The 18,280-nt window shown below is 50.2% G+C and overlaps 1 protein-coding gene and 1 non-coding gene across 4 annotated transcripts in view; one reads left to right on the top strand and one right to left on the bottom strand.

The window, feature by feature from the left end:
* Window positions 1–18,280, top strand: part of SETX (senataxin) — a 59,862-nt gene that overhangs the window by 7,046 nt on the left and 34,536 nt on the right. For 2 of the 3 annotated variants that reach the window (XM_066580179.1, XM_066580180.1), the window contains exons 2-6: window positions 8,504–8,702; window positions 8,796–9,006; window positions 15,382–15,491; window positions 16,045–16,264; window positions 16,678–16,797. In XM_066580179.1, the coding sequence (XP_066436276.1) occupies window positions 8,523–8,702; window positions 8,796–9,006; window positions 15,382–15,491; window positions 16,045–16,264; window positions 16,678–16,797 (841 nt within the window). In that variant the 5' untranslated portion in view covers window positions 8,504–8,522. Of the gene's footprint in view, window positions 1–6,779; window positions 6,946–8,503; window positions 8,703–8,795; window positions 9,007–15,381; window positions 15,492–16,044; window positions 16,265–16,677; window positions 16,798–18,280 lie in introns of those variants that run through there. The other variant, XM_066580178.1, reaches the window with a different exon arrangement.
* LOC136581192 (U6 spliceosomal RNA) lies at window positions 3,400–3,506 on the bottom strand. Its single transcript, XR_010787065.1, has one exon. It is a non-coding gene; the product is annotated as a U6 spliceosomal RNA (small nuclear RNA).

The raw sequence follows: 18,280 nt of genomic DNA, 5'->3' as shown, positions 1-18,280 counted from the left end.
TTTGGGCCTATCAGGGGACCCTGCTGAAGGAGGTCGTTTCTCTGCGGCAGATGTAGAGGCGATCCTGTGTCAAGAGAGCGGCCAGGAGCGGGAACCAGGGTCTCTTGGGCCAGAATGGGGCCACCAGGATAACGGAGCCTGGGGACTCCTGAATTTTCCTTAGGACCCGAGGAATCAGGGGGATAGGCGGGAAGGCGTATGCAAGGTCCCAATCCCAGGCCTGGGATAGTGCATCTATTCCCAGGGAGCCCCGTCTGCTCCCATGGAGAAAAACCGGGGACACTTGGTGTTCTCCCGAGAGGTGAACAAGTCCACCTTGGGTGTCCCCCATCTCTCTAAATTTAGCTGGAACGCGTGTGGATGTAGAGTCCACTCCCCGGGGTCTATCTTTCTGCGGCTGAGATGGTCCGCCATGGAGTTCTCTGGGCCCCTTACGTGGTACGCTGTGACGGAAGGCGTCCGCTGCTCTATCTACCCGAGAACTTTCGCCGCCAGGTCTTGGAGTCGGGGGTTCCGCGTGGATCCCTGGTGGCGGATGAGGGACACAGTTGTTATGTTATCCGAAAAGATCTTAATGTGTCTACCCCTGATCTCTGTCTCGAGGCCCCGAATGGCCTTCCAGACAGCGCAAAGTTCTTTGTAGTTGGAGGGTTGAGCAGCTTCCTCCCGGTTCCAGCCCCCTTGGACGTAATGACGGCCTAAGTGGGCCCCCCAACCAGTTGCACTTGCGTCAGTAAAGATGGATACTGGGGATGCGGGGTACCAAGCCGTGGCTCTGGCAAGGTTAGAGATAAAATCCTCCTTGGAATGGTGGATGTCTATCTTGTAGGTAAGGACGACTTTCCGATCCAGGGAGGCGGGGGATTTATCCCAGTTGTTTAGGATAAAGTCTTGGAGGGTTCTACAATGTAACTGGGCCCAAGGGACTACCCGATGCAAGAGGTCATGAGGCCGAGGACCCTCATGCCTCTCCTAAGGGAGACTTTAGTGGTTAGAGAAAGTGCCCGACACTCATCCTGGATCGTTTTTTTGCCTTTCTAGGGGAAGGGATGAGCACTGATGGTGTGAGTCCAGAATCACTCCCAGAAATTTTTTTTTTTTTTTTTTTTCTCCTTTCTGCTCGGGCAGAAGACTGGATTTAGAGGAGTTGATGATCCAGCCTAATGACTCGAACAGACGGAGTGTGAGGTTGACCTGGAACTGGAGTTCTGAAGCCGATCCTGCTATAATCAGGAAATCGTCGAGGTATGGGACAATCAACACCTTGTCAGTCCTTAGTGCCGCCCCCATCTCTAACACCAGTTTGGAGAACACCCGGGGTGCGGAGAAAATCCCGAACGGCAGGCACGTAAATTGAAAGTGAGAGACAGAGCCATCTATCACCAGGGCAAACCGCAAAAACTGCTGGGAATCTATGTGTATACGGACATGGTAATATGTGTCCTTTAAGTCCACGGTGGCCATGACACTATCCGGCGCAATTAAGGGGATTGCTGACCGCACCGATTCCATTTTAAATCTTTGATACGTGATAGATTTATTCAGGAATTTCAGATTAATTATAGTTCTATAGGATCCATTATTTATTTATTTTTTTTGATTAGGAACAAGGGGGAGTAGCACCCCTTGAATAGTCCTTCTGCGGGAACCCGAGTGATGGCCCCTAGGGACAACAGCTCTTGCACCCCCAACTGGAGGGCCTGAGCAGACGCAGGTGACTGGCAGGGGGTGACGATGAACCTCCGGGGAGGAAATTTCAATTTTGTAGCCATCCGAGACTAGGCGTAAGGCCCAGGGATTGGAGGTCGCCTCGTTCCATCTAAGGGCGAACCCTTTCAGTCTACCCCCTACTTGTAGGATCCGGGAAGGCAGATTCTCACCCTTTCCGCCTTTGGGATAGGACCAGCGTCCGGTTTTCCCTTTCCCCTTGTATGCTCTAGAGGGAACAAAAGGAGAAGGGTAGGAGGAGGAAGCCGCTTAAACGATTTCTCCGATGGTAGTCCCTGGCTCTTATCTGATGCCTTCTCTAGGAGAGTATCCAAGGAAGGCCCGAAGATTCTGTGTCCTTGGGAGGGCAGGGAACAGAGTCTATTCTTGGAGGCGTTATCTCCTGTCCAGGCCTTAACCCAGACAGCCCTCCTGCTGTGTTCGAGAGGGCTGCTGAATGGGCCCTGAACCTCACTGACTCCATAGAGGCGTCTGCCAGGAAGCCGGTTGCCCCTGGAGGAGGGGAAGGCAGCTGGAGATGTCCTCCCTAGAGCCCCTCTGAGAAATCAGCGTCTGGAGTTGGTCTAACCAGACTGACATAGATCTCGCCACAGATGTGGCCGTGATGTTGGCTTTGACGGTCAGGGCCGCGGTCTCCCAGGCCTTTTCCATCGCAGAATCCACTCTGGTATCTAGTGGATCCCGCAGTTGGGAAATGTCCTCAAAGGGGAGGGCTGCTTTTTGAGACCCTGGCGACCGCCAGATCCACCTTAGGGACGGTTTCTAGGAACTCGATATCTTCTGGTGTGAAGACCATCCGATCCTTGAATTCCTTGGACAGGAAGAATTTCTGATCTGCCTGTTTCCACTCTGTCAGGATCAGCTGTTTTAAAGTGTCATTAACTGGAAATGACGGTTTTGGCTGTGGTAGGAGTCCCCGAAACAGGCAATCCTGAAAGGATGGCTGCTGCGGCACCTCTTCCTCCACCTGCATGGTGCGCCGGACTGCAGTTAACAGCTGACCCAAGTCCGCCGATGAAAAGAAATACTTCCTTGTATCCCTCATGGGCGGCATGGATTCTGAAGGAGAATCTTCTAGGACCTCCTCAGAGTCTGACTCTTCCATTCGTGCCCGCCTTACCCTTTCCGTGGGGGGCGGCTGAGAAAGAGAGGAGAGCGAGCCTTCAATCTCCTCGCGGATCATGGATCGGATGTCCGACATGCCCGAGGAGCCCTCTTTGCGGATCACCTTCTCCGTAGGGTCCGCGCATAGTGGCTTGGTGTGGCCCTCTTCTAGCCGCGGCAAGCCAACTGGACATTTGCGCACTCGCTTTTTGGCCTCTCTAACCTTTTGTGCATCTCTGTCCTAAGAGACAGAGACAGCAAAAAGGACTTCCAGCACCAGATCCTGATGTCTCAATCCTCCCTCCCCGGTACTCCCAAAGCAGTCTACTCACCAGCAGGCTGCTTTCAGTGTCCTCTCTGGCTGACATCTTCAGTAAGGTGCAGCCAGGAGAGATGCAGAGGAATCCAGTCCTTTTAAATTTTCAAATTTGGCGCCGACACGCCCCCTTTAAGTGAGGCCCCGCCCCCCATGATGCGGCTGCGCTGACGTCACGCTGCCGCGCCGGACCCGGGGCATACACCCACGTGGGGACGCCGCCAGACCCGCCGCCTAGGAGACACACATGGCGCTATATGGAACGCTTCACGAATTTGCATGTCATCCTTGCGCAGGGGCCATGCTAATCTTCTCTGTATCGTTCCAATTTTAGTATATGTGCTGCCGAAGCGAGCCCTTTTTTTTTTTTTTTTTGAGTAAAGCTGGCACTTGAGGGGACTTGATTTGAACCAGGGACCTGCCCCCCTGGCCCGCCCCGAGCGCTGCTGGCATACCTCTCTAGACGTGGATCCCTGGAGACACCGGCGTCGAGGCTGCAGGTACCGGGGCTGCTTCCTACCGGTACGACAACCCCACTGGGCAGCGTACCGGGGGGAGGATTTTCCCACTGGGGGAACATTGCTGGGTAGATCCTGCGGGTGAGGGTCCCCTCGTAGGGTCTCACCCGCGCAAGCTCTGCCAGCCCGAACAGAGAGTCGTTCCCCCACGGGCGGACAGGCTGCATGGGAGTCTTCTTTCTTCATTCACCTCCAGGATACACCTGGAGGCCCGCTTGGACTGTCCTGTAGGGACAGGAAGACACTGGTGAGCCGGTGGTGAGAGTTGCCTTTTGTAGTTTCCGCTTCCTGTCCCAACAGGTGTCCAGCAGGCAACCTCCATGTGTATGCTGTCAGGATGACGAGGGGAAACATGTATTTCGGGCACACTTAAGGCCACTCTCACACACACCGCTTTTTACCGTGGCGTCCCGAGCACCAAGCTAACCGCAGTACAACGCTCCCATTGATTTAAAGGGGGCTCCACAGACCTGCGCTCGAACGTGGTGCTTCTAACAGCATGATTTTCAAGCAGTGTTTAATTTTTTTTAACGCATCTCATCACCCATCACAATGATGGGGCGTGTTGAAAAGTGCTGTCTAACGATGAGCACTGCGTTCAAAAACTACGTTCGCAATTACGGTAAAAATGCGTGATTTCGAGCAGCTTTTTCTGACCGCCGTGTGAGATTGGCCTAGGGCTTTCGGGATCAGAGCTCTTTCACAAAGCGCATTTGTCCTCTGCATTACACGTGTAATACGGAGAGCTGAGCCCCATTGATTTGCACTGGGAGATTCCGACATCAGGTTTCTCAAGCGCATATTTACGAGAATGAAAAAAAAATGCAGAATGTCTTATTATGGTCCAAAATACCCCATTAGAGGAGCCTCTTGCGGGTTTTTTTAAGGTATGTGAAATACCTAAAGAATACGCACACAAAAAACCCAAATAAAACTGAATACACCAGTGTGAATGAGCCCTTAACTAGATTGCTGGGGTAAGAGCATTCCTGAGAACTGGTGTGGCTCACCATGTCTCTTAATCTCTCAGACTGCTCCCCATCCCCCTCACAGTGCCTCTGTCCCCTCAGACTGCTCCCCATCCACCTCACACTGCCTGTTCCCTCAAGTATTAGTGTATCTTGAAGCCACCAGGAAGTCCTGGGGGAGTCAAGATTGACAGTGTGGTAACACCCCCTCGAGCTGATTGGCTCCAGAGCCGCTTTGGCTGCAGGCTCTGGAAGGGCACTACACATGTGAAGAAAAAGGTTATACAGCAGCCCCATCTGCAGCAAGGGTTTCATTGATGCTCATTCGGAAGCTGCAACTCACCTGAGTTTGCCAGCGCTACGGGGGTTTAAAAGCAGGGAGGCAAACGGCCAGTGAAGCTGCTTTAACGCTACGTCCTCCCCCCCCTCTAACTGGGGCAGAGAGTGACAGCCGCCGGCCGCACACGCCCCGAGCACAGCATGGCTCACACTGCGGCGACCCACACCCCTTTCACATTCATGTCGGGCACCCTCAGGGAGGCCACTGGCCGTGGGAGGTGGGGCGCAGAGACACTAACAGGCAGCGAAGGCACAGTCCAGGAGCACCGGACGGATCAAACAGCGGCGCGGGGCAGACGGCTTAGTGGATCCGTACAGAAGGGAGGGTACAGTGGCGGGAGACTGACACAAGGAGCGTGGCTCCCTTAACCTGGTAGGCAACACCACAGGGGCAGTCACCTAGAGGCGGGTCACAGGGCTGCAACACAACGCCGGCTAACAGACTGCGGCTCACTTACATGGCATGCCACTTCAGACCCGTTATCCACTCTTGCACCTTGTAGGACCTTAAAATCTTGCGCCAATAGGGAGCTAGAGGTGTGAGAGGGCCGTTCCTCCTGTCAATCCCCTAGCGTCCGGTGGCATCAAGATACACTAATACCTCCCCCTCACACTGCCTCCGTGTCCTCGGACTGCTCCCCACCTCCCTCACAGCCTGTTCCCTCAGACTGCTCCCCACCCCCCTCACACTGCCTGTCCCCTCAGACTGCTCCCCACCCCCCTCGCACTGCCTCTGTCCCCTCAGACTGCTCCCCATCCCCCTCGCACTGCCTCTGTCCCCTCAGACTGCTCCCCATCCCCCTCGCACTGCCTCTGTCCCCTCAGACTGCTCCCCATCCCCCTCGCACTGCCTCTGTCCACTCAGACTGCTCCCCCTTGCACTGCCTCTGTCCCCTCAGACTTCTCTCCATCCTGTCCCCTCAGACTGCTCCCCATCCCCCTGCCTCTGTCCCCTCAGACTGCTCCCCATCCCCCTGCCGCTGACCCCTCAGACTGCTCCCCATCCCCCTGCCGCTGTCCCCTCAGACTGCTCCCCATCCCCCTGCCCCCTCAGACTGCTCCCCATCCCCCTGCCGCTGTCCCCTCAGACTGCTCCCCATCCCCCTGCCGCTGTCCCCTCAAACTGCTCCCCATCCCCCTGCCGCTGTCCCCTCAAACTGCTCCCCATCCCCCTGCCGCTGTCCCCTCAAACTGCTCCCCATCCCCCTGCCGCTGTCCCCTCAAACTGCTCCCCATCCCCCTGCCGCTGTCCCCTCAAACTGCTCCCCATCCCCGTCACACTGCCTCTGTCCCCTCAGACTGCTCCCCATCCCCGTCTCTGTCCCCTCAGACTGCTCCCCATCCTCGTCTCTGTCCCCTCAGACTGCTCCCCATCCCCGTCTCTGTCCCCTCAGACTGCTCCCCCTTGCACTGCCTCTGTCCCCTCAGACTTCTCTCCATCCTGTCCCCTCAGACTGCTCCCCATCCCCCTGCTGCTGTCCCCTCAGACTGCTCCCCATCCCCCTGCCGCTGTCCCCCTCAGACTGCTCCCCATCCCCCTGTCCCCTCAGACTGCTCCCCATCCCCGTCACACTGCCGCTATCCCCTCAGACTGCTCCTCATTTCCCCCTCCCTCTCCGCTCACACATTGCCTCCGTCCCCCTCAGACTGCTCCCCGTCCACCCACCCAGCTTGACTCCTCTCCTGTCACCTCATCGCTTCTATCCACAACCTTCTTCCCGCCATCAGCGGACACATGCGCACATGAGCCTTCTTGTAACCCCCGCCCCTTCTTCCTCAAGGCCCCGCCCGCCCCGTGACATCATATCTAGCCGGAGCCGCGCCGCTCGGCACACCGCCGTGTGTGGACGGCAGCAGCTGTTACGCGAGGCCGGGGAGTTAGTGCGGCCTGTGAGAGACGTGCGGGGAGAGCGGCCCGACGGGAGTCATGGCAGAGGCGGGCTGATACTGCGGGACTCCGGGTACAAGGAAGGTGAGCGGGAGGTGACTGCGGGGGGAATGGCCGGCGGACAGCGGGGGCTGCGGGGTGTCCCGGGACCGGTGCTGTTATCTGCAGGACCTTCTATCTGAGGGGATTTGTTCTCTTTTTGAACTGTAAATAAAGTTTGTTGAAGCGTGATGCCTCCATTCCGACCTGCAGAGAAGAAGCCGGCGATTCATCGAAGCGCAGCGGTACTTTGATTTAGAGTTGGCGAATGGTGATATCCACGGAGACAGCGGTAGTCGTATTATGTCCGCTCTGCGCTAGGAGGAGCGCTGGTAACCACGGAGACAGCGGGAGTCGTATTATGCCCGCTCTGCGCTAGGAGGAGCGCCGATAACCACGGAGACAGCGGTAGATTATGTCCGCTCTGGCGCTAGGAGGGGCGCCGATAACCACGGAGACAGCGGTAGTCGTATTATGTCCGCTCTGCGCTAGGAGGAGCGCTGGTAACCACGGAGACAGCGGGAGTCGTATTATGCCCGCTCTGGCGGTAGGAGGAGTGCCGATAACCACGGAGACAGCGGTAGATTATGTCCGCTCTGGCGCTAGGAGGAGCGCTGATAACCACGGAGACAGCGGTAGATTATGTCCGCTCTGGCGCTAGGAGGGGCGCCGATAACCATGGAGACAGCGGTAGATTATGTCCGCTCTGGCGCTAGGAGGAGCGCCGATAACCACGGAGACAGCGGTAGTCATATTATGTCCGCTCTGCGCTAGGAGGAGCGCTGGTAACCACGGAGACAGCGGGAGTCGTATTATGCCCGCTCTGGCGGTAGGAGGAGCGCCGATAACCACGGAGACAGCGGTAGATTATGTCCGCTCTGGCGCTAGGAGGAGCGCTGATAACCACGGAGACAGCGGTAGATTATGTCCGCTCTGGCGCTAGGAGGAGCGCTGATAACCACGGAGACAGCGGTAGATTATGTCCGCTCTGGCGCTAGGAGGGGCGCCGATAACCATGGAGACAGCGGTAGATTATGTCCGCTCTGGCGCTAGGAGGGGCGCCGATAACCATGGAGACAGCGGTAGATTATGTCCGCTCTGGCGGTAGGAGGAGCGCCGATAACCACGGAGACAGCGGTAGTCGTATTATGTCCGCTCTGGCGCTAGGAGGAGCGCCAATAACCACGGAGACAGCGGTAGTCGTATTCTGTCCGCTCTGGCGCTAGGAGGAGGAGACAGAGCGCTAGCCGTTAAAAGCTGCCGTGTTTATAACGCACTCCACCATAATGGATCCAAACGGCAACTGACGGACCGCCACAACTCATCGGGTCAGATTGGGTGTCTGTATCTAAGTGCAGTATATAGAAGGGGGTCCCGAGTGACACCCCCCCCCCCCCCCGTCATCCAGGACCCTCTTGAGACCCACCCCCCACGGTGCCCTCCGGTTGAGCGGCCGCACTCTGGGTTGTGCAGTTGCCATGGTAACTTCCACTGGTCAGCTTTACATCTGCCCCGCCTCCTGCATGTAGTGCGGGCCGAGTGACGGATACACGGCGTGGATAACTGTTTTGTAAAAAAATATTTACCTTATTTCCCCCCTTAGGTTTGATGCACACGGGATAATGAGCACGTGCCGCTGGTGCACGCCGGGGGGTCCTGTTGCCGCGGAGCTGTTGAAGCGCTACGCCACCAAGGAGCTACGAAGCGATGACCTTATCGGAGCTGACGATGACCTCTCCTACTGCATGGAGTGTGTGGCGGAGTACCACAAGGTCCGGGAGGAGGCGCCGCAGCTGCACAAGGTAAAACTACTTCATGTTGTAACGTCTCTGTCTTCTGTCTGTATTTTTCTTCTAGCCTCACAGTTGTCTTGTGACTCTTCCTCCCTCCCGCAGGCTTTGTGGAAGATGGAAACGTCACGGATCATCCCTCAACTGGAGAGGTCTGTGCGCGAAGAGATAGACGAAGACGATGAGCTGTTTTTGGTGGAAGACGATGGGGAGAAGCAACTTTTTGGCTACACCGGCCCCAATTTTGAGAGTAGTATACGGGTCCCTCTGCTGGAAATCCTCAAGTATCCGTATTTGTTGCTTAACAGTCGCATTAGTAAGTAATCGGAGGTGGAGGGCGATCTTGGTTATCTTTAGAAATGGCCTGTACCTAAAGATTCCACTCTAGTTATCGACGCGTCTTCTATTAAAGCCCCTTTGCGCAAAGAATAGATCCCTACAGGAAAGATCCCCATCGACATGGTACTTCTTGTCAAAAATAGTGTTTGAATTTGGTAACCTCTGGTTGGATGGATTCTATAACTATTTTGGGCAGGGTATAGAAGTTCAGAGCGCCGTTTTGTTTTTTACCCCAAGGACCGAAAGCCACTGGTTGCATCCTTAGATCTGTCTTGAACGGCAACGTTGAGGATTATAGAGACTATCGTGGGAGATGGAAACTGAGGCCACCAGTAGCTGCCGATTAATTCCCTCACAATGACCACACTATTCATGCATTATCCCCTTGTCTTGCACGCTGTGTGCCGCTATGATCATGGCAATTTGGGTTCTTGAGCGTGTCATTGAAATAACCTCTCAAACTATTGAATGTCTAAACATAGGCCCGATGCAATGGGGCAATAATGAAACTTAGAACTTCTTCTTTTATTACTTGTAATGCTGCACAAAAATAGTCCACATTCATATCCGTCACTGTCCCCAGGGAATCTTACCATCTCAATGCCCAATCTTGAACACAGGCCTATTTCATACGAAGTGTTGGTAGGACACCTGAGAACTCAAGGAGGACTTACAAACTCCACACGGAGGTTGTTGTTGGTTGGATTAAAACCCACAACGCTGTTCTGCAAGAGGACAGTTCTAACCACTGAGCCACCGTGCTGCCTGTAGGGTCTATCGTCGTCAATTGGATATCCTCCATGGAAGTCTTCTTTCGACCAAAGAACAATTGGACTGCACAGAATATACTGAACTACGTACAGATGACCTGGCAGGATAATGCCATTGGTGCTTTTATGGACAAGTGCAATGAGCTCCGCAGACCTGATGTAGAAAGGTTGTCTAACAGGATTAGATGTCTCCTCCTTGAGTCAATATTCGGCATTGCCGGCCATAGAACATATTCTTCTTGTTATGAGTTGTAGTCTACAGGTTTTTTTTGCAAGATTGTTGTATGTGTTATCTTTTTGGGCCTTGAACACGTTGTAGAGGAGGCATCTGTTATGTAATGGGTTTGCAGTTTCCCAGCAAAGGAGATAAGGGAGAAGTTGTTTGGAACAAGTCGGCCTTGATTTCGGCACAAGGTGCTGAGAATCTTGAGTCTGTTTTGTTTGCTGTTTGACTTCATTCTTCATTCTCTAGAAAACTGAAGTTCTGGTTTGCGTAAAGCACCTGTTTGGTTGTTGCCATCTCCATGTCTTCCAAGATTGGCATTACAGACTTTTTTCACATGGCAGTTGTAATCTTGCGTGCAAGCAGATGAATATCCAGGGGATGATGTGGCTAACTACTTATTCAGATTAATGTCTGCCCATGTAATACATGAGTCACTCAAGCCTGTTAGAGCAGGAGCTGCTGGTTATCAGCAATCCTCCACTCTGGATCATAGAAGGGGGGATCCCAAGTCGGTAACCCCTCTTATATTCTATTGGACAAGCCTAAAGGGCCTCTCTGTTGGTACATAAACAGGGATATAACAGCAAAGTATGATTGGAACTCCCAAATTGTCAATATATTTTCTGTTAAGACTAGGCCTTTTTCAATGGATCTACTTGTTTTTAGGAAACAAGCGTTCATCTATGAGATCGATGCTAATCCACCAGGCCTTTAGACTGTCTGATTTGGACTCTATTAGGAGATTACTAATGGAGTTCCCGTTTGAGTTTCATCATTGATGGCAGCAATTGCCAAACAAGCGTTTGCTCGTTGGGTGATCAGTAGCACATTCAGATGGTTTGATTACCCGGCCATCGAACATTTGTTCGTTCCTGATGATTAGCCTAGATCATAGGCCCTTTTAATGACACGCCCCTAGGATAAGGGTTGACTGTTTATAAAGTCCCCCTAACTCTGTATGGAAGGTAATTATCCATAGATAGGCCTACACATCTGTTTCTGACTAGAAAGGTGTAGTTGATCTTTCAAACTAAGTTCAATAAGGGCTCCTTCATACTGGAAAGTGTGACACTGGGCCATGATTCACGGTCCGATATCGCACTTGCCACCATGTGAAATCCCCATGGATGCGAGGCGGTTTACATGTGAAAACAGTCTTGCATCGCAGTTTTCCCATTGCTTTCAATGGGGCTCGAGCTGCTGCCGCTTGCCTAATTGAAGACCATGGCAGATCTCGCAGCTAGATGGGACATGCTGCAATGTTTCCTGTATCACAGTACCATGCGGGAAAACCTTGCTATAGTGTATGAACCTATTCTAAAGAATGGGTTTCATGTTTGTGCGTCTTGGAACGCATAAATCTCACACGATTTTCATGCCAGTGTGAAGGCAGCCTTAGGGCTATGAAACAAGTGACTTATTTTGTAGACTAAGCTTTAAATATATGGTTTTGGAAGACTATTACGTTTTTGCTTTCTGAAGAATTGCATGTTGGCACGTATTTAAGTCTAGAGAAGAATATGAAAGGTCTTGGGACACGGTTTTGTCTTGAAGAGCACCTACAACCTTTTGAAGGATTTTATGGTTGGTGTAGTGACTGAGGAATTGTATTAAGTCTAGGCTCGACAGTCAAGGAGGCAGGTAGCCAATGCACCCAGCGAGCGGCTGGCACCTACTTGTTTTGGGTTGATTCTGCTTAAGGTCTATGGATATGTTTTTCACTCTTCAGTTTAGCTCTGGTAGTATAATATTGGCCTCCTAAAATGGGTAATACTTTTGTCCCGGTCTTTGTGAACATTTATTAAAAGTCAATCTGGTAAATTATCAAGGTGACGCTCCAGCTGGAGTTTGAGTCGCTGTCGGACTAGTAAAAGTAACTGCTTGAGAATCGGTTCATCTGGTTTTGATGTCCCGATGAGCCTGATGATTCAGATGTTGATGGGCTTTGTTTGCTGGCACAGCTGTTTTTGATCTTAATGTAGATGGTTTTGGGGGGGCCTGAGGGAGTGATTTTTAAGTTCTGAAATTGAAGGATCTGATGTGCTGGCACGATGGTAATGAATGTGGATGAATTGTTTAAGAGGAGGGTATTAGTGGTCTCTGGAATCAAAAAGTTGGTAGAACTTGGTGAAAGAGATCCAACAAAAAATCCAGATTGTTTGGATGGTGAATTATGCTATCGATTCTTATATTTTTTAAACTGTATCCTAAAATATAAGTTCTCCGTTGGCAGTCCATGGTAGAGCGCATTACTGAACAGAATATCCGGTTCTCGAGGCGCATTGTCTGAGATTGGGGATGTTGGGTTGTTCCTTAGACAAAAAGGTCGGTTGAAAAGCTGTCGGGTATCTCATTAACTGTCTCTTGGCTTTTGGGTGCAAACGTTGAAGAATTTGTATTTTTTGAAAACCTGTATTTGGCAGTCGTTAGACTTTAAAGAAATCCTGATTGGAGTTGTTTGTACAGTGGCATGAAAGCATGAAAATCTGGGTCATGAAACTAGTAAAATGATCTAGTTGAGCAGAAAGAAGGGATAAAGGAGAGAAGTTGAAAGAAGGTAAAACGTTAAGGCTTCGCTAATGAAGATGCTGATATACAGGATCGGGAATATTTATGGACTTATTGATGGGAGGTGGTTTGACTAGTCCTTAGGGCAGGCGCACATGAGTGCAATCTATTAACATATTACGCGCGTGATGTACATGCACATAATACACGGTGAATAGGGTCAAAGAAAGTGCATTGATTTTCATTGATCTAGTCACGCTTGCGTATATACATTGCATATGATACTCGCGTAACACCCCCCCCCCCCAAAGTAACATGTTCTATTTTGTTGTGTATTATGCGCAATAAAGCCCTATTCTCTATTGGCGCATAATAAACGCTGTACATACACAATTACATTGCGTATGTGCGGCGTTTATATACAACGTCACTGAGCGACAGAATGGGAAATAAAACAAAAACAGGGAAGACTGTACACGACAGCATGCGCGAGATACACTGCCATAGGCAGGCTCACACAGCGGTAAAACACTCCGTTATATATACTAGTATTTTACCACACACACTCATGTGAGCCTGGACTTGGGCCTCATGTCCACAGGCGGATTGGAATTGTGGAATCCGCACAGGTGCCCTGCAGTTCAACCCGCTCAAAGGAAACCATGGGCATCCACACTTGAATTGACACGTGGATTTCTTTTCCGGATTCCGCATGTGGAAAACAAATCGCAGCATGCTCTATTTTAGTGCAGATCCCAGATGAATCTTTTTCCATTGAAGTCAATGGAAGCCGTCCGTCCGCAATTGAAATTGCGGACGGGCCTTGGATTCCGCGGGAGAGCAGGAGTTTAAAAAAAAGAAATTTTTACTGCGCATGTGAGCCGACTGGCGCTTCTTCATGCATCTGCAGTACAGTTAATAGAAGACGAGGACAGGTACGCAGGATCTGCTGTGGGCTCCCGCATGTGCAATCCGCCGTGGCCGCGAGGACTGTCTTAAAGGGGTTTTCACCTGGAGTCTGTCGATCAGGACCCCAACCGATCATCTGAGCGGGTGCATGCTGTCAGCACTGCAAATGCAGAGGTCGGAGCCAAAGCTGCAGAAGTCTCCACGCCGACCTCTGTGTAGTGGCCTGGCGCATGTAACTGCTGTTGATTTCAACGAGAGCCAGGCCTGCAGTTACAAGCGCCGGCCACTACATGGAGGTTGGTGTGGAGACTTCCGCTGCTTCGACTCCAACCTCTGTGTATTTGCGGTGCAGACAGCATGCACCCGCTCAGCTGATCGGTCGGGGTTCCGAGCAACGGACCACAGCTGATCAACTATTGATGACCTATCCTAAGGATAGGTCATCAGTAGTATTCTGTATAGAAATTAAAAGGAGTTTTCAGGCTTCTGACTGAATTGTTAGATGTCATTCCCAAGGGGGACATCAGTGATCTGTCTGAATGTACATCGGCAACATTTTTGGCAATTGACTTGTAACAGTCAGCTGTTTTTCAGTTGTTTTGGATGACAGGTTCTTGACAGTAGGAGCCGGTCCATACTTTATATGTAGACTTTTGATCATTAGTTGTTGACATGATGATGAACTGAGGGGATGTTGGCTAAAAGACATAAAGGTCATTCATGAGCCGGCAAATTCAGCACTGTTTATTTCCAGGTTAAGCCCAATTTTGTTGAAGCAGTAGATCCATTTTCGGTTAGTTGTGGCAGAATGGACAGTATTCAGTATGTGAAGAAAACTGCTATATTTGACTAAAAACTGAAGGGTTCCATATAGATTTTTTAATTTTTTTGCTATTGAAGAGGAACTGGTTTTCAGTGGATTATAATCCACCATCTCAAATCTAAACGGGATTGCAGGATTTGGGACATGGCTCTCTTGTGGTGTTGCCTAAAGGGCTAAATACCATTTGGACCCCCTTCCATATGTTCTAGGGTGTATTGACATCAAATGAATGTCACCTGTTTGGAACCCCATTCTATTGGCCAATCCCATCCACAGAAGCTGGTTGATACTGGAAATCTCAAATCGTAGGTCACCCGAGACTCGTGTAAACTTCCATGCTTGTTCAGGAGATCTGTCCATTTTTCAAGATATTCTCTTTCATTATACTGAAAAAAGATGGCGACTGTTATTGTAAAAGGTGATGGATTAACTATCTACTGTATTTGGTAGAGCACTATTAGGCTGGGTTCACACGGGGCGGAATTCCCACGGATTTGCTGTATTTTGCCATTGCAGATCCTCAGGACGAACAAACCACTGCATTTGCAGTGCAAGCCAAAGTCAGTGTGCTTTGGCAAAAAGCTGTTCTCGCAGTGCGGAAATGTCGTTGTGTCGCGGGTTTTGAAGATGAAGCATGTCAATTCTTTGGACGTTTCCACAGCGTTTTTTTTGTTTTGGTTTTTTTTTTGTCCATACGTCTCAATGTAAGTAGCAAAAACCATAGCTGAAACCGCTGGAAATACTGTCCAAGCGCTGCAGATTTCATAACATGCGGAAATTCTATGTAGAAAAAAATGCACATAATACGCAACAATAAACGTGATTTACAAAATACGCTTGTCAGCGGATTTACCGCATTTTTCTGCACCGAGTGAATCCAACCTTATGGTTAGGCTTATGCATGATGAGATCTCACCTGGACAGACATCTGTCTGGGATGATTTAGTGATCCTGCACTGAGCAGGGGGTCGGACCCGATGACCCTGAAGGACCCGATGACCCTGGAGGTCCCTTCCAACTCTACCATTTTTAGGATTCCATTCTATGGCTTTTGACTACTTGCGTGTTCGTTTCATGAGCTCCGTATTCTTGATACGTGTTCTTTTTATTTATCAGGTGAACTTTGTGTTGATGCCTTGTGTAAGATGGAGCAGGTGAACAACCCCTTCCAGGTGTACGAGAAACTGCCAGGAATTTATCTCCTCCTTGTACATCCCAATGAGATTGTGAGTAGCAGCTTATTGTATCCTCCCTTCCTTTCTTCCACCTCTCGCCTCTTCTACCTTCTTGTTTTTCCTCCGTCCCTCAACTTCCTCTTTCTTTTGCTCTCCTCCGTTCTTCTCTTCGACCACCCCTCACATGTAGGTGTTAAACATGGGCAGTGAAATGCATCTTGTGGTGAGTGCCCATATAATATGCAGGAGAAGTCATGTGAGACAATCCTATCGTTAGGCTGGAGACGACTCAACAGGTTAAAGTATCAAAATTGTATTACCTGAGCAACTGACAGGCTGTGGGGAAACCGACAGGAGCAGCATTGAATGGGTGGAGGAATGATAAATGCCCCAAACAGCGGTATTAAGGGATTGGAAGAGCTTTAACCTGTAGATTTAATTAGCGGGATTCATAAACTCACCTTACAAATACTTTTCTTTTACTACTCTTGTACCGTTTTTTTTTTTTTCTTCTTTTACACCTAAAGCTCTTTTATTTATTTATTTTTCCTTCTTTCGTCTTCTCTTTAAGACTCCAAACTGTTCCCTTCCTTGTCTTTATCAGATCCGGCGTTGGGCCATTTTGACGGCAAGAGCTCAGGGAAAGGTGGACCGAGATGACTACTATGACCTGCAGGAAGTATTTACATGTATATTTAAGGTCATTGAACTTGGCCTCTTTGAGAACCCTGACATTTACAGCTTTACAGAGCTAGAAGATGGAAAGCTCATCCTCCTGCCCGATCATTTGTACGATACTTCTAATTACAAGAATTACTGGCTAGGTAAGCGCACTCCTCCATATTTGAGGTTCCAGCTGAGATATATGGTGTGTGTGTGTATATAATATGGCTGCCTGCAGACGGCCGGGTCGGATCCAGCTGTGAGAATTCTCGCAGCTGGACCCAACTCGAGCGTTTGCAGAGAGCAGCGCGGGCACTCACCTCTCCCACGGCCCCGGCTCTTTCATCTGCCGGCGGCCGGTGAGTGACGTAGAGCATGCCGCAATTTGTTTGCCGCGTGAGATTTCGCGCGGCCAAATCGCGGCCGTCTGCATAGGATAGCGTTAACGCAATCCTATGGCAGCTTCCAGCGGCAGAAATCCCGCCGCGGAATTTCCGCCCGTCTGCAGGTGGTATATATATATATATAGTGTGTTATAAAATTTTAAATATATAATTTATTTTTTTTCTTGCAGGTGTCTGCATGCTACTGACTATACTCGAGGAACAGGCCATGGATTCCTTCTTGCTGGGACCAGACAAACAGAATGACTTCATGCAATCCATCCTTCATGTTATGGAGAAACACACAGATGGTATGTGCTATGTCTTGTAATAGTGTTAGGCTGCATTTACACTTGCGTTGCAGTTCTGTTAGGGTTTTAGAGCAGGAAAACAGAACGCCCAATGATGGAATCAGACTGCGCCAAACAGACCTTATTTATTAACCGTTTAAGCCTAAAGGGTATAATTAGGCCCTTCAGGCACAGGATTTGTATAGAGCAAGATTGGGAGCCGATCCTACTCCATGCACAGCATCTATCTTTGAAACTGGTGCCCGCATGTAACAGCTGCTATCAGTGCTCACGCTGATCACGTCTGTTAATCCTGATTTGGTGTTCAGGGGTCCCAAACAGCCCTCTCGTGATGAGATTGTGAAGTGCCGTTCAGTTGTCATGGCAGCCCGAGGCCTTCTGAATGCCCCCCAGCAATGATATGAATGATTGCCCATCAAGGTGTGTCTGTGTCGTGTGGGAATACAGTATAATGCAATACTATAGTGTTGCACTACACTATAAGCGATCAGAAGACTGCAAGGTCAAGTCCTTAAAAGCTTTAAAAAAACAAAACAATGACACCGTACCAGGGGCGAAATTACAGGCTTTTTCGCAGAGGTGGGCTCAGATTCGTGAGAATGCCTGGATTTCAAACATTATAAAAGACGGTTACAGCATGGAGCTCATTTCGCACCGCTCTCAAATTTTCACAATAGCCTCTTGCCCCTCATTTCAGGCAACCCTATTGTAGCAGCGTGTTCAGGATTTATTGCAGCTGAAAACAGTGGTTCCGGTTCACTTAGCCGAACAAAGGAAAGGGCGTTACTCGGGAAATTTCGTATGATCCTAAATCTGAAACCTTTGAACTAATCAATAAGATATAGAAGATTCAAGATGGATCCAATCAACTCAACGGTTAAGTTAATAAAGAGGAGACTGGCCTTTATGGCAACCGTAGGCCTAAAGGACTCTTACTTTCACGTCCCAATTCATCCCCCTATCTCAACTATTCCTCAGATTTACAGTGCCTATTGGGAGAGAAGTATGCCATTTTCAATTCAAAGGTCTTCCTTTTGGGATATCTTCAATCATTATCTTTGTAAAGATACAGGGGGTAGAACGTTGTCCTTCAAAGGAAAAAATCTATCATAATTTCATTTTTTGGCAACATTCTGGATTTAGCCGAAAATGAGCAACTCTTAAATTCTCCTCTGAAAATAACCATCTCGCTCTTAGGGTGCGTTCACACGAACGTATATCGGCTTGGTTTTCACGCTGAGCCGATATACGTCCTCCTCGTGTGCAGGGGGGGGGGGAAAGGATGGAAGAGCCAGGGGCAGGAACTGAGGCTCCCGCCCCCTCTCTGCCTCCTCTCCGCCCCTCTGCACTATTTGCAATGAGAGGAGGCGGGACGGGGCGGGGCTAAGGAACCAGCGCATCTTCCAACCCTTCCAGATTTATTGTTCCAGGGTCTATTAACATATCGAACCTTCACCTCTCAGCATGGATACTGAGAAATTCC

This window comes from Eleutherodactylus coqui, chromosome 10 (genome assembly GCF_035609145.1).
Source record: "Eleutherodactylus coqui strain aEleCoq1 chromosome 10, aEleCoq1.hap1, whole genome shotgun sequence".
Lineage (NCBI taxonomy): Eukaryota > Metazoa > Chordata > Amphibia > Anura > Eleutherodactylidae > Eleutherodactylus > Eleutherodactylus coqui.
This window is presented reverse-complemented; position numbering and strand designations above follow the sequence as displayed.